This window comes from Gracilinanus agilis, chromosome 3, assembly GCF_016433145.1.
Source record: "Gracilinanus agilis isolate LMUSP501 chromosome 3, AgileGrace, whole genome shotgun sequence".
Classification (NCBI taxonomy): Eukaryota; Metazoa; Chordata; class Mammalia; order Didelphimorphia; family Didelphidae; genus Gracilinanus; species Gracilinanus agilis.
The window spans coordinates 11,968,808-11,984,782 of NC_058132.1; the positions used below are offsets into that span (position 1 = coordinate 11,968,808).

The window sequence follows — 15,975 nt, forward strand, 5'->3', positions numbered from 1 at the left end:
AGCTATAGGTGAGTGTGGAGGGGGTGGGGGTGGGGCGGTTGCTCAGCTCGCGATTGAGTGAGTGAGAGCCCTTTTTAGCCTGGAAATGTCTCGATTCCACGTACCTTCCACGCTGTGCCCTGTTGTGGGGTTCCTCCGTTCGTCTGGACTTGTTTTTATGTCCCCTTGAGGAGTTTTGTGTGTTTCGGTCAGGAGAGGTTAAGAGCTGCTTCTTACTCTGCCGCCATCTTAACCCGGAAGCCTTGGTGAGACTATTCTTAAATCTCCCCCTTAGAACTACACATGGCAAGTGAAGAAGGCTGACTACCTTAGCCTCCCTGGAGGTACCAGCCTCCCAGAGATTCCCTTGACTGGGAGAAGCCCTCGTGGCTAACCTCCTTATTAATTGACTTTAGGCTCTCTGCCTGGGACCTCTGTAGCCCTGCCGGAGTAAAGCCAGGGATTGAGTACATAGTCTAGTTCTTTAAGCTATATATCTTACTCTACCCTCTTCTAATCTCTCTACTTCCACTCTCTCTTATATTTTGTAAATAAATTACTAAAATAATTTAGAATTGATTTTTATTCAATTCTTGGTGACCACACCTTTAAATATTAATATCCAACCCCCCAAAAAAACTTATTCCTTTTTACACTACACAATTTGGAACTGTGCCCTAAGGTCTAAAAAACAATGCATACTCTTTAATCCAGTAATAACACTACTAGATCTGTACTCCAAAAAGATAGGGAAAAAAGAGGGAAGCACCTACCTGTACAAAAATATTTACAGCAGCTCTTTTTGTGGTGGCAAAGAATTGGAAATTGAAGGGATTTCCATCAATTGGGGAATTGCTGATGTAGGAAAGAAATTTGGGCAAAAATGCAAAGGGTCAGAGTAAAGATATAGGTGTTTGCTGGAGTGCAGAAGATAGAATGTGCAGGAGGGAATCTCAGAATTCTCAGAGGCAGGTTCTGAGGAGTAGTCAGCTGGGGGAAGTGAGTGAGAGGAATGAGGCAGACACATCTCTCCCTCTAATCCCTCATAACCTCCCTCTTTGATCCTGTTCATCCCTGTGGAATCTCAGCCAGCAAGTTTCTCATCTCAGTGACATCTATTGAATTCCTAAGAAGACAGAATTTACCATCTTGACTGTTTTGTCTGCTAAGATACCTCTGCAACTTCAGCCTGAACTATTTGGTGACTAGAGCATTCTTGTCACTAGACTCCTGATCTAGCTACTACATCTGTAGCTTCATCAAAGACTATTGTGGATGGGCTCAGACTAGGGCAGTTAGACAGGAAGGTTGGGAAATTAGATGAAGAGGTAGATCTGAGTAGCTCCAACTTTTGTTGGAGACAGAAGATTACCCATGGGGGTAAGTGGAATCTGGGATAGATAGATAGATACTTATCAGTTCAGGGAAACTCCTTTCCCTCCATTCCTTACCCAACCCTAATTATCAACTTTAGTAAACCTATTGTTGTTCAAACCAAGTAGTCAGATTGTGTCTGTCAAAGGTTCAGGCCTGAGGGTAGTCACCTGACCCTTGGCCAGGAAGATGTATCTACAACAAACTGATATATTACCAACCTTAGTTAAGAACCAAGATAAAATCTTACAGTTGACCAAGCCAGGCAGGAGTTGAACCTACAATCTTGGTAATGGAATGCTATTATACTATAAGAAATGATAAACAGAATGACTTCAGAAAGGACTGGAAATACCTACATGAACTGATGCAGAGTGAAATAAACAGAATCAGGAGAAAATTGTACACTGTAACAATAGTGTGGAATGATAATTTGTGATAAACTTACTCTCAGCAATACAATGACCCAGGACATGTCTGAGAGACTTATGACAAGCTATCCACCTTCAGGGGAAAAACAATTGGAGTTGGAATGCAGATGAAAGCCTGTAATTTTTCACTTTAGTTTATTTGGGATTTTGTTTTGGGGATTTGGTTTTATATGATTATTTTCTTACAAAAATGATCAATATGGAAATATATTATTCATGAGAATACATGTATAACCCAGATCATATTGCTTGCCAGCTCTGGGAGTGTTTAAAAAATAATCATAGCCACATCCATGAAAAGGAGAGGATGTATGAGAACAACCTAGTGGCTATTAAAAGATTCCTTCTAAAAATACACAAACAAGGAAAAATGAAAAAATTAAATAGAAGTTATTTTTCTTGCTCTCATCAATTTATGTTGGGTTTGCTCATTTTTATATATGTTGCATCTCATATGTAAAGTAATTATGAGATCTTTATTTTATGCTTTAAAAACACACAAAGCATAAGCAGCAAGGGACCTTTTGTAAATATTTTTAAATTTATATCTAAAACCAAATGAAACATCACATGCAATGAGAATATGCTAGAACATTTGTCAAAAAATATGGCAATAAAACAAGGATGTCCATTGTCCTATTATTTTTATATAGTTCTAGTAATACTAGCAGGAACAACATAACAAGTGAAAAAATAAAGGTGTAAGTGGACAAATAAAGCTATCCCTATTTGGTAATGAAACGATGGTTCACTTTGAAAATTTTAAGAAATCATCAATTTTATCAACTGAAGGAATGTATAGCTTCAATAAATTTGTAGGATTCCAAATAAATCCTCAAAAATCAATAACATTGGGGGCAGCTGGGTAGCTCAGTGGAGTGAGAGTCAGGCCTAGAGACAGGAGGTCCTAGGTTCAAACCCAGCCTCAGCCACTTCCCAGCTGTGTGACCCTGGGCAAGTCACTTGACCCCCATTGCCCACCCTTACCAATCTTCCACCTATGAGACAATATGAGTACAAGGGTTTTAAAAAAAAATCAATAACATTTCTTTCATAGATAAAATGCCTGGGGATCAGTCTCCCAAAACACATAAAATATTGCAATAGTTTTAATTAGAAAGTACTTCTTTTGAGAAATAAAGACTAATAAAATAGCTAAAGGAATAATCAGTGCACATGGTTGGGCTATGCCATGATAATGAAAATGATAACCAAGTTAATTAGCTCTTCTAATGCAATGCCAATCAAAATATCAAAGGAATATTTTCTATAACTCAATAAAATAACAAAATGGAAAAATTAAAGATCTAGATTATCAAGGGAAATAATTTAAAAAATGGTATAGTGGAAATAAGCAAGTTAACTTAATGTGAGCAATTCTAGCTTATAAAAATCTTCCATTTTCTGACCAGTTATATGTTATATAAGTTGTTTTTCTTTAATAAGATAAGCATAGGAATGCCATAGTTTGGCAATGATATATGAGCATGTCCCTCAATATGATAAAAATTATTAATGACAGTCTCTTTTCTTATTAATTGTATCCCCAGATTTTAGCACTGTGCAAGACACATAGTAATTGTTTAATAAATGTTTATTGGATTCTATGAGTGTCCCAAAACTGAGTATATGTTTAAAATGTGTCCCTAATCTTAACAACTGATAAATAATTGCTAATGATTTAATGTTAACTTTGATAATTTGCTTTCATCAAAAGGTAAGTTAATAATGAATCAGAACTTAGATGTAATTTGCAAATGTCCCTTAGCCAAAACCATAAAAACCCGTAGGAAGCCCCAGATACCAGTCTGCTTATGGTTGTACTTAGGATAGTTCTATTTATAAACAAAAGAAATTTTATGAACACACACATACATTTAAATATGTATTTGTATGTATATGTATATATGTGTATATATGTCTGAATTTGCATGTATTTATATGCACAATTCTACTCTCACCCTCACACATACAGATCAAAAAGACCATTCTCTAATAAATGAGTGATCAAAAGACATGAACAATCAGATCTTAAGGGAATTGCATACTATTAATAACCATATGATACAATTCCGCAAATCACTAACAATGTGCAAAATGCACATCAAAAAAAAAAACCCTGAAGTTAACCTCACCCCCTGTAAACTAGTATTGGTGATAAAATATGAGAATAATCAATGTTGGAGAGGTTATGGGAAAATAGCCACACTAGTGCTTCATTGGTGGAGCTATAAATAACTAAAATCATTTTGAAGAATATTTATAATTATGCATTTAAAGTGGCTAAAATGTCTATGCCTTCTAAGCCAAAGATCTCATATATATCTTATATATACTCCAAAGAGGTCATTGACAAGAAGTCCTCATATGAACAAAAACATTTATAGCAGCACTTTTTGTGGTAGCAAAGAATTAGAAATTAAGTAGATAGAAGCTAATTAAGGAAATAGCTAAAAAAATTGTCCCATTAATGTAATGGAATGTAACATCATTATAAGAAACGATAAATATGAAAGATGGAGAAGGAGAAGGAAGCTGTAAAGCTAGAGCCTACTCCTCCCCTGCCCCTAAGTCCTGAAGGAAAAAAATCTAAGAAGAAGAAGCTTAACTTTACTGAATCTCTTAAGTTTTTCTTTTCTGTTTACCTTTTTATACTTTTTTTGAATGTCAAATTTGATCATTGAATTTTCTTTTTGTCTCAGGATTTTTCATCAGGAATGACTGGAAATCCTCTATTTCACTAAATATCTATTTTCCCCCTGGAATATTATGCTAAGTTTCTTTGGGTAGGGCATTATTGGTTATAATTGCAGATCTTTTGCCTTGTAAAATATCATATTCCACAACCTTTGGTACTTTAGTGTAGAAGCTACTAAGGCCTGTGTAAGCCTGACTATGATTTCATGATATCTGAATTTTTTTCTGTTTCTTTGCAGTATTTTCTCCATGGCCTGGATGTTCTGGAATTTAACTATAAGAATCATGAAAGTTTTTATTATGGGATCTCTTTTAGAAGATGATGAGTGCATTCTTTTAATTGATATTTTCCCCTCTTCTTCAAGAATATAAAGGCAGTTTTTAAATAATTTCTTGCAATATGATATCGAGGCTTTTTTAAATCATGGATTTCAGGTAGTTCAATGATTTTTAGATTCTCTCTCCTAGATCTGTTTTACAGGTCACTAATTTTTTCCAGTGAGATATTTAAGATTTTCTTCTATTTTTCATTCTTTTGGATTCCTTTTATTTGATGTCTTATAGAATGTTAGCTCCCATTTGACCAGTTCTAATTTTTAGGAGCTTATTTTCTTTGTTAATCTTTTGTATTTCCTTTGCCATTTAGCTAATTTTATTTTTTTATCTTTTTTTATTTAGAATATTTTTCTCTGGTTACATGATTCATGTTCTTTCCCTCTCCCCCAGACACCTCCCCTACCCATAGCTGGTGGACAATTCCGCTGGGTTTTACATGTATCATTGATCAAGACCTATTTCCATATTATTGATAGTTGCACTAGGTTGATTATTTAGCATCTACATCCCCAATAATATCCCCATCAACCCATGTGTTCAAGCAGTTGTTTTTCATCTGTGTTTCTACTCCCACAGTTCTTCCTCTTAATGTGGATAGTTTTCTTTCTCATAAGTCCCTCAGCATTGTTCTGAATCCTTGCATTGCTGCTAGTAGAGAAGTCCTTTATATTCGATTGTACCACAATGTATCAGTCTCTATATACAGTGTTCTCCTGGTTCTGCTCCTTTCATTCTGCATCAGTTCCTGGAGGTCATTCCAGTTCACATGGAATTCCTCCAGTTCATTATTCCTTTAAGCACAATAGTATTCCATCACCAACAGATACCACTATTTATTCAGCTATTCCCCAATTGAAGGACATTCCCTCATTTTCCAATTTTTTGCCACCACAAAGTGTGGCTATGAATATTTTTGTGCAAGTCTTTGTATGGCTGCATCAAAGGGCAGACAGTCTTTTATCGCCTTTGAGGATAATTCCAAATTGCCATCCAGAATGGTTGGATCAATTCACAACTCCACCGGTAATGCATTAATGTCCCAATTTTGCCATATCCCCTCCAACATTCACCACTTTCCTTTGCTGTAATGTTAACTAATCTGCTAGATGTGAGGTGGTACCTCAGAGTTGTTTTGATTTGCATTTCTCTAATTATAAGAGATTTAGGACACTTGTTCATGTGTCTGTTGATGGTTTTGATTTCTTTATCTGAAAGTGCCTATTCATGTCCCTTGCCCATTTATTGATTGGGGGATGGCTTGATTTTCTGTACAGTTGATTTAGCTCCTTATATATTTGAGTAATTAGACTTTGGCAGAGATTTTTGTATAAAGATTTTTCCCAATTTGTTGCTTCCCTTCTAATTTTGGTTGCATGGGTTTTGTTTGTACAAAACCTTTTTAATTTAAGTAATCAAAATTATTTATTTTACATTTTGTAATTTTTTCTAACTCTTGCTTAGTTTTCAAATCTTTCCTTTCCCAAAGATCTGACACATATACTATGCTGTGACCACCTAATTTACTATTGGTTTCCTTCTTTATATTCAGGTCATTCACCCATTCTGAATTTATCTTGATATAGGGTGTAAGATGTTGATCTAGGCCCAACCTCTCCTATACTCTTTTCCAATTTTCCCAGCAGTTTTTGTCAAATCATGGATTTTAGTCCCAAAAGCTGGGCTCTTTGGGTTTATCATAGACTGTCTTGCTGAGGTCACTTATCCCAAGTCTATTCCACTGATCCTCCCTCTGTCTCTTCGCCAGTGCCATATTATTTTGATGACTACTGCTTTATAGTACAGCTTAAGATCTGGTACTGCTAGACCACCTTCCTTCACATTTTTTTTCATTATTTCCCTTGATATTCTTGATCTTTTTTTCTTCCAAATGAACTTCATTATACTTTTTTTCTAGTTCTTTGAAAAGGTTTCTTCGTATTTTGATAGGCATGGCACTAAATATCTCTGTTTTGGCATTGTTGCCCACTTAGAAGTTTTTATTTTAATCTTCCCTGTCACTAAAGTAACTTTCTAAGGTCATGTCTTTCCTTTGTATTTGTCTCATTCTTCAACCCTTTTTTCACAACTTTACTTTTTGGAGTTCATTTCTTTTCCTGAGGTGGAGAGACTATGGTTTCTGAGTTCCTCCAGCTGCCTTTTACACTGAATTGAGCTAGATTACACACTGCAGATGTCAGTTCCCCAGGGTATGGTGTGCTTGCACAAGACTGCTCCTCCCACAGATGGTCCCCTAGGTGTGCTAGCACTGGACTTCTCCTACCTCTGAGGATTCCTCTGGTAGTCACGTACAATGGAATGATCTCTCTCTTACCCTGTAAGATACCTTTTACGTTGTTTTTGAATGGAACACTGTTTCAATCTGCCTTTTATTGATTCTGTCACTCTATAATTCATTTTTTGTGGTTCTTTAGAAAGGGGTTTGGGCAATCTCAGAATACTCCTTACTCTATTATCTTAGCTTCCAGAGCAACATGAGTATAATTCTGTCCCCAAGAACAAAGCAGGTTTACAATTTCAGGTGCTAGCCAAGTATGAAACCTGCAGAATTATAACCAAGGCAACAATCTCAAACTAAAGGAGAGCCTTTATATATGTAACTTAGAATCAGCAGAGCTTCTCAGATGGATGGTTATGGCTATGTTGTGCAGCAATCTACTCTTCCTCAGACTCAATACTGGATTAGGGGTTTCCAGTGCTCAGGCTATGGGTCAACAATGAGGCTTGAATTATATGCCTTTGAGGGCACTTAAAAAGAAGTTTTCAGGTCCCCAGCCTGACCTCCTCTTATTGTTTGTTTTAAATTCAGGGAAGTGTCTAGCAGACTCCCTATGGACATGTGGGAGACTTTGAGACTACATTACCCATGATTCCAATGGGTTTTAGGGCATGGGGAAGTCAACGGTCCTCACGTAGGGGGCAGTTTAAATTCAGAGGAGGACCAAAAGAATGCCTCTTGATCTTCCTGAGGAGCTGACTGATGCGCAGAGAGGATGGGCTCTGGTGGTAAATCTAAAAGCTAGGCAGGCTCAGTCACATATATTTTACCAACATGGCCATGGCTTTAATTAAACTACTAATTTCTCTTATTATCTCAGTCTTTATCATTTTTAATCTTAACATTATGATCCTGGAATAGCATAATACCCAAGAAATGGCCCAAGAAAGCAGCAATAGAACCATCCCAGATTTCCTCTCCAGAAGTGTTAAAAGCTTAATATTATTATTATCAAGTCCAAAATCAGGAGACAGATTAAAAGAATAAGCAAAAAATAATCTCACCATTATAAGCTATTACAGTAACAGGAAAACTCAATATGCAACCACAGAAGGAGATACTGACTCCAAAATATCTACCAGCAAAGCTTTGAAGAAAAATCCTGAGGTTTATTTCATACCTTGATAATTGGAAAGTATGAATTTTTAAAATGAAAAGAGTTGGTGTTGTGAATATCAGAGTGGTTTGGAATAACTTAAACTAGATTTCCTGGAAGACATCAATCAAGTATTTTTTATTTAAAATATTTTGTCAGTGAAATAGGAGTGCTGAGGGGGGAGAAAAAATGAGATCTATGGAAGAAAGAATTGGGAAAGGAATTAGTAGCTTCATTCAAAAAATGCTAAAAATTGTCCTAGCAACAACCTCCCTGAAAATTAGAATAGAGGAAATATAAACCAATGACTCCATAAGGCAAAAAGGAATCTTAAAACCAAGTAAAAGAAAAACTGAAAAAAATAAGAAAATATTAAGTACCTTATACCAGTAACTGCTGACTAAAAACAGATGAAGGAGAAAACATTTAAGAATCAACGGAGAGGGCAGCTAGGTGGCGCAGTGGATTGAGACCAGATATGGGAAGACCAGGTTCAAATCTGGTCTCAGACACTTCCTAGCTGTGTGACCCTGTACAAGTCACTTGACCCCCATTGCCTAGCCCTTACCACTCTTCTGCCTTGGAACTAATACACAGTACTGATTACAAGATGGAAGGTAAGGGTTTAAAAAAAAGAATTAGTGAAGCATTGGAATGTCATAACCATAAAAAGTCTTGACTTCACATGTAAAGAAATATTAGATGAAAAAAAGTGCTCATATCTTTTAGAAACAGAGGACAAGAAACAGAAAGAATCCACTAGTCATCTCCTGAAAGAAATGTCAAAAAGTAAACTTCAACAAATATCATAATAAAAGTCCAGAGTTTCTGGGAGAAAGAAAAGAATACTATAAGTGCCCAGAAATATTTCAAGTACTGAAGGATAACAGTCAGGATCACATATAATTTAGTATCCTTCACTATAAAGGAAAAGAGAACTTGGAATACAATATTCCAAAAGGTTTACTGGGGGGGGGGGTGTGTGAAATGTGTCTTTTACAAAATAGAAGACTTACAATCATTCATCATGTAACTTCTGTATAGTTAGAAATTTTGTACCCTTGGACTTCATCTTCCAGCATCCCTTTCCCTTCCCCCACATTTGCATTTTCACATTTTGTTATAAGATCTGGAACTCCACCTCTTTTTCTCTCTTTTTTGCTGTGTGAAGCTTGGAAAGCTGGCTTTTTCACTCTAGTTTTTTATGTTAGTTATCATTAATAAATCTTATTAAATGTAATACTTAGAACATTGGTTATTAATTTTAATTCTTACATTTAGAAGTTCAACCCTAGGAATTAAGAGAAACATAAAAATAAGAGGAGAAACAATACTAAAGCAAAGCCTGAGCAAAGATTAACTCCTTATATTCTAATATAAACAAATGATGCATTTGTCCACTTTGAACTCAAACATCATTAGGGTTCATAGAGGTAGTCTAATAAGGCCAAACATAGAAAAGGTTGTGTTATATTATGATGATCTTAAGAGAGGAATGGAGATATGAGAATACATTCTCACTCCATTCCTTATGCAGATAACAGAAGTCCACAAGTGTTACATGCTGTACTACTTTCAGACTTTTTAGATATATTGATTAGATATTCTAATTATTCCTTCCTTTTATTATTTTTCTTTTTTGTTTTAAAAGTACTATTATAGGTTGTGACTGTTGGAGGTGGAAGTGGATGGATAATGCAGAATCTATGCTAAAGTAAAAGAACACATCAATAAAACAATACACACAATAATTGTAAATGGCAAGAACAATGAAAAATATCAAAAGAGAAAGTGGCAAAATTATAGCGAGCCCAGCTAACATGAAAAAAAGAGTTAAAATAAACACTACCACACTTCTATAAAGCCATGAGCTTTACAAGTGCTATACATTGACCATATTTTCACTTTTTAAATATGTTGGTTAGTTATACTGCTGTTTTCTTTTTCTTTTCATCTCTAAAATACTATTAATTATAAGAGATAAAACTCTCAGAGTGATATTAAGAGACATTAGAGTGTGTTTTAGGACTCAGATAAAAAAAACAGTTTTCAAACATTTGGGAGTGAGGTAAAAAGTGCTGTGAAGATGTGAAATTGGGTGGCTAAAAGGGTGGTGCTCTAAATAGGAAAAGGGAAGATTGGACAAGTGCAAAATAGAGGAAATACAATCCATTCTAAACTTGCTGACTTGGAGACAACAAAGGGCCTTTCTGGAAGGAATATACTACAGACAGTTGGCAATGCAGAATTAGACTTCAGAGGAGTAATTAGGAATGAATTAAGAGGTATGAAAATCTTGTGAATAGAAGTGGTCCTGGACGTTATTGGAGCTGATGAGAGACTCAAGGGAGAAAGCTTTGAAAGAATAGATGGGCCAGAAGAGAACTATTAGCAACTGATGAAATAGGAGAGGGACAGCAAATCGTTAGGCATTTGAGGCCAGTAACTATGCTAGCCAGAATTAAACACAGTCATTAGTACATCTTAGATACTCAGTAAATACTAGTTAAACTGACTTGATTTCAGCAAAATAGTTGGAAATTAGATAAAGAAGTGAGAGATAAATTATTAGAAAGCAGTGTCACTGAAGACAAAGGAGGTCATAATCTTCTAGAAGGATTGGGGGGAAGTCAACCATCAAAAACTGCAGAAAAGTCAAGAAATAGGACTTGAGAGAAAAGAGAAAAGACCACTGGAAGTGCCAGGAAAAACCATTGCTGATCTTGGAGAAAACAATTTAAAAAATATGGTGGGATCATAAGCCTGATTAGAATTAATTAATTAGTTGGGGAATTAATTAATTAGAGAAATTAGAGGCATCCATCTGTAAATGAAAAGAGATATAGAAAGATAGCTTGAGAGGATAAGCAGGGTCATGCAAAATTGTTTTGTTTTGTAAGGATGGATTAAACTAGGGCATTTCTGTTAGAGCAAAAGGAGCTGATAGAAAAGGAAGATTATTCCCTAGTCAACCAGTAGTTAAAGGATATGAGCAACTCATTCAAAGGTGAAATCAAAGCTACCAACAGATGAGGAGAAATGTGCCACATCACCACCAATAATAATATAAGTGTAAATCAGAGCAACTCTAAGATTCCACTTCACACCAAAATCCATTCCTCTCATGATGTTTCCTGTTTCTATTATGGACATCACCAATCATGCAGTCCCCAAGAATTGTAACTTCAATGCTATACTCAAACACTTACCCCTCTGGTTGGATATCTTTCCCTCTGGGCACTGGACACAGTCAAAGCAGCAGACAGGTTCTCCCTCCTGGGCAACTTTCCTGAATCCAGATCCACAGTGCTCAGTGCAGACAGCCTGGAGGGTCTAAGCAGTAAAAAGCAGAGAGAGTTCATCAAAGCCTGGTTCTATCCTTCAGAGTGGAAGTTTTGCTGCTATCTGAGAGTTAATAACATTCGTTTTGAATTGGAAGGATGTTCCTGAAAAGATTCTTGTAGAAAGGTGTCACTGGTCTTTATTCATCACTTGATGCCTGTTTTTTTTTTATCAACATAAACCACCTCTTCATTAAATAAAATTTTTTTCTTACTTCTGGACTGAATAGAGTTTGACTCTCCCAATCTTGGGGCAAGGCTCTACTACAAACTTGGGTTTGTTTCTCCCACATTAAGATGACTGGGCTTGGAATTGAGAAAACTCACTTCATGAGTTCAGATCTGGCCTCTACCACTTAAAAGTTGTGTGACCCAGGGAAGTCACTTAAAATATTTACTGTATTTGCTCCAATGATTATGAGATTAACTGTCCCCAACCCATTTTTTAGATTTAATCAACAGAAGTGTAGACATCCTACTTTATCCTTAAGTGGAGGAGGTCTGTGACTCACGTGTACAAAAGTGGGTGATAAATCAGAAATGACTGACTGCCCCCCCAGACAGTCCTAAGCAAAGCTATCGCTGCAATTGGTCCACATAAAGTGGAAGGAAGGCACAGAAAGTGACAAAAGGAATGATCTTTAAAACTGGGAAAAATTTCCTTTGAGGAACTCTTTCACCTTCTAACTTGGCCTTGAAGGAGATATGATTTGGGACCTCTGACTACTCTTCTATCTTCCTTTAGGATTATCATGTGGGTGATTGAAAAAGGCTGACTCTTTTCCTGGTTCCTGGAAGGACTAGCTTCAGCAGAGGCCCCCTCCATCATCTTGAAGGAGGAGGCCTCATGGCTGGAACCTTTGCTTAATTTAAACCTAGGCAATCTGGCTGGGACTTTTTGGAGCCCTGCTGGAGTAAATCTAGGGCCAGAGCAATAGTCTAGCTTGTTAAGTTAGGTTTCTCATTCTACCTTCTTTCTTTTTCCTCTGTCCAATTCTTTCCCTCTATTTTATAAAAAAAATTTCCATAAAGTCATTTTGACATGAGTAATAATTTCGATGATGACATTTTTATATATTTAGTTTAACCTTTAACTTTTAACCCTTACATTCCTCTGTAAAAATACCTGGAGAATGAAATTACAAACCACTGTAGTGTTTTTGCCAAGAAAACATCATATGGAGTTATGATGAGTCAGATATAATTGAATAACAACAATAATTTGCCCCTTTTGCCCTATTCCTCCTCAAACATATATTTTGTTTCTAACCATTGATTCCTTTAATATGCTCTCTCTTCTATCAGGCCCTCTCTTATCTCCTTTTCCTTCTACTTCCTCGTGGGGTAAGAGATTTCTATAATGATCCAGGAGAGCATAAACCACACCTGTCATTAAATCAAACCACACTGGAAGAATTAAAACTTAGATAATGAAAACTAGCTCTGAAGATAGCAATAAGAAAAACCTGAAATTTAGGAAATGTCCCCTCCATCCTGGAAACAGAGCTCAAATTTGATATAAAATGACAACTCAAGAAATAGATTGGAGAAATGAGTGAACTTTTTTTAAACTCATCAATAGAAGATTATCGTTGAGACAGGAAAGAAAAGGAAATCAAAGAAGCATGGAAATTCTCAAAGAAAAATGAGATTTGATCTTAAGCCCTGGAAGAACTCAAAAAGGATTTTTAAAATCAGATATAAAGAGGAAGAGAAAAATGGGGTAAACAATGGAAGAAAGAGTTAACTCTTCATCAAGGAAGCACAAAAAAAATGCTGAAGATAATAGCATCTTAAAAAACAGAATAGGCCAAATGGTAAAAGAGGCACAAAAATACAATGCTAAGGATTTCTTAAAAAGTAGAATTGGCAAAATGGAAAAGGAGGTACAAAAACTCACGGATGAATATAAATTTTTAAAATTTAGAATTGTGCAAATAGAAGCTAATAATTCGATAAGATATGAAGAAATAATAAAAAGAAAATAATAAAACCATGAGAAAAGAGAATAAAATGTAAATATCTCATTTGAAAAACAAATGAGGGGGCAGTTGGGTAGCTCAGTGGATTGAGAGCCAGGCCTAGAGACGGGAGGTCGTAGGTTCAAATCTGGCCTCAGACACTTCCCAGCTGAGTGACCCTGGGCAAGTCACTTGACCCCCATTGCCTACCCTTACCACTCTTCTGCCTTGGAGCCAATACACAGTATTGACTCCAAGATGGAAGGTAAGGGTTTAAAAAAGAAAAAAAAACAAATGAACTGGAAAATAGATTTAGGAGAGATCATTTAAGAACTACTGGATTACCTGAAAAGTATGACTAAAAACAGATACCAAACATCATATTATCAAGAAAAACTGGCTTTATATTCTTTTTACCAGCAAAAGCTTTTACTTACTAGGTGTTTCTTCACTAAGTGTGTTTTTAGTTGTCATTTATTTTTATGTAACAACTGTAAGGGATAAAAGGGGGTTTTGATTGGGTAAATATTAAAAGGTTGGTTGCCAGGGGATGGAACAATTATCAGTCCCCAATTAAAGATTAAGTTCAAGCTAAAATGACTTTTATGTAAATTTATTTACAAATGAGAAGAGGAAGTAGAAATAAGGAAATAAGAGAGGATAAGATAGGATAAGAAATCTAACACAGTAGGTCTGATCCCCTAGTTCAATCCACGTAGATCTAATTAACCCTCAGCCAAGGAAAATCCAGCCTTGATCCCAAGACCAGGAAGCCAGAGATCCTAAGGTCCTCAAAGGCAAATGAAGCCTCTCTATTAAAAGGAAGTTCCTTAAGAGAAGTTCAGGAAGAGTCAGTCTTAATACTCACCACGTGGAACAGTCTCACCAGCTCCAGACCTCCTCCAAGTCCCATCAGGAACAAGAAGAGCCCCTTCAGGTCCCATTCACAAACCAGAAGAGAGAGCCCAGCTGACTGAGGTCTCTTTTTAAAGAGGCCTCTTTTGTGTCACTTCCTGTGGCCTCCTCTTAGATTACATGCCCAGTCACAACAGATGCTTTTCTTAGGACTGCCCACGAGACAGTCAGTAAATTCTGATTTGTTACTCTAGCACACAGGGGTTACAGAACACCCAAGTTGTGGGTTAAATGGAGATATTTTCACCTTTGGTGATTAAATCTAAAGATGGGAAAAGTAGATTTAATTTCATTATCACACAACATAATATGTAGCATAATAATATAATAAATGTGATTGTTAGTAAATATGTGATAAATTATAATAAATGTGTTTATCCAAGAGAAACAAATTTCTACATTAGCTATAATTAAAAATTAAAGTCTCATTTCTTTTTTCCCCTTTCTCCCGCTCCTCCACAATAAGGCAAATAACATGATGTAGGTTGTACATATATTATCAAATACATATCCCCTGTTTGTCTTGTTGGAAATAATGTAAGCACTATTGCTTGCAAAAGAGGAAAATTCATGGAGGAAATAAAGAATGATATTTTTTGATCTGCATTCTATCTCTGTTCTTTCTATGATAGTGGATATCCATTTTAGTTAAGAGTCTATTGGAGTTGTCCTAGATTCTTGCCTTGTTGATAATTACTGGGTCAAAAGATACACACAGTTTCATAAGATTAGGGACCAATTTTTGAAAAGACAAATTGCAATTTTTCCTATGTGCCCTTCCCTTTTGATATAATTTTTCCCCCTTTATACTTAATATCTCCATGGGAAATAGGGTTTGATTGACTCATTATTTTGAAAAGTGTATACAAAACTAGAATGTGTCTGAACAGGGATCTTGTCTTAGTACAGAAAAGAAATCAAGAGTTGTAGATCACCATGACAAGTGGTATGTTTCAGGCATACTCTTAGAGAACAGCATGGCCAATGAACAGCCTAGACCAGCAACAAATAAGTGCATCAGCCTAAAAAAACTATTCTCGATCCCCCTAGTTGTTAGTGTTCTCCTCCTTTTTCAGGTTACCTTGTATTTGCTCATCTGTTTACATATTGTATGTTCCCTAATGGAATGTAAAACTCTTTGAGGGCAGAAACTGCATTTCAATTTTTGACTTTGTGCCCCTAGTACCTTGCATATAGTAAGCACTTAATAAATGTTCATGGAATTTTGTTAAATACCCTTCAGGATTTCCTTTTTTCCTCTTCCTCTAAGAGATAGTAACTCTACGTTATGCCAGAATTGCTCCCATTGGCATTTTAAGAAGCTTCTTTAACAGAAATTATTTTAACATTTGGTTGGGATGCCTTTTTTAAAAGGTTCAGGCTAAGTGAAGGAAGAAAGAAGGGAACATATTAAGACATATTCATTTGAATCAATCCAGAAACAGAGGGAATGAGCATTAGGGTAAAGGCCAATAGAAGCAGAACCAGAATGGAGCCTATCATCAGACTTCAATTATCTAGTGATGGTGAACCTTTTAGAGATGGAGTG

At 36.0% G+C, this 15,975-nt stretch overlaps 1 protein-coding gene across 1 annotated transcript in view; it reads right to left on the reverse strand.

The window, feature by feature from the left end:
• The window catches only part of LOC123240743 (vomeronasal type-2 receptor 26-like), a 42,049-nt gene that overhangs the window by 5,644 nt on the left and 20,430 nt on the right, over nt 1-15,975 (reverse strand). Inside the window, exon 5 of the mRNA XM_044668455.1 lies at nt 11,419-11,542. Within this exon, the coding sequence (XP_044524390.1) occupies nt 11,419-11,542 (124 nt within the window). The remainder of the gene's footprint in view (nt 1-11,418; nt 11,543-15,975) is intronic.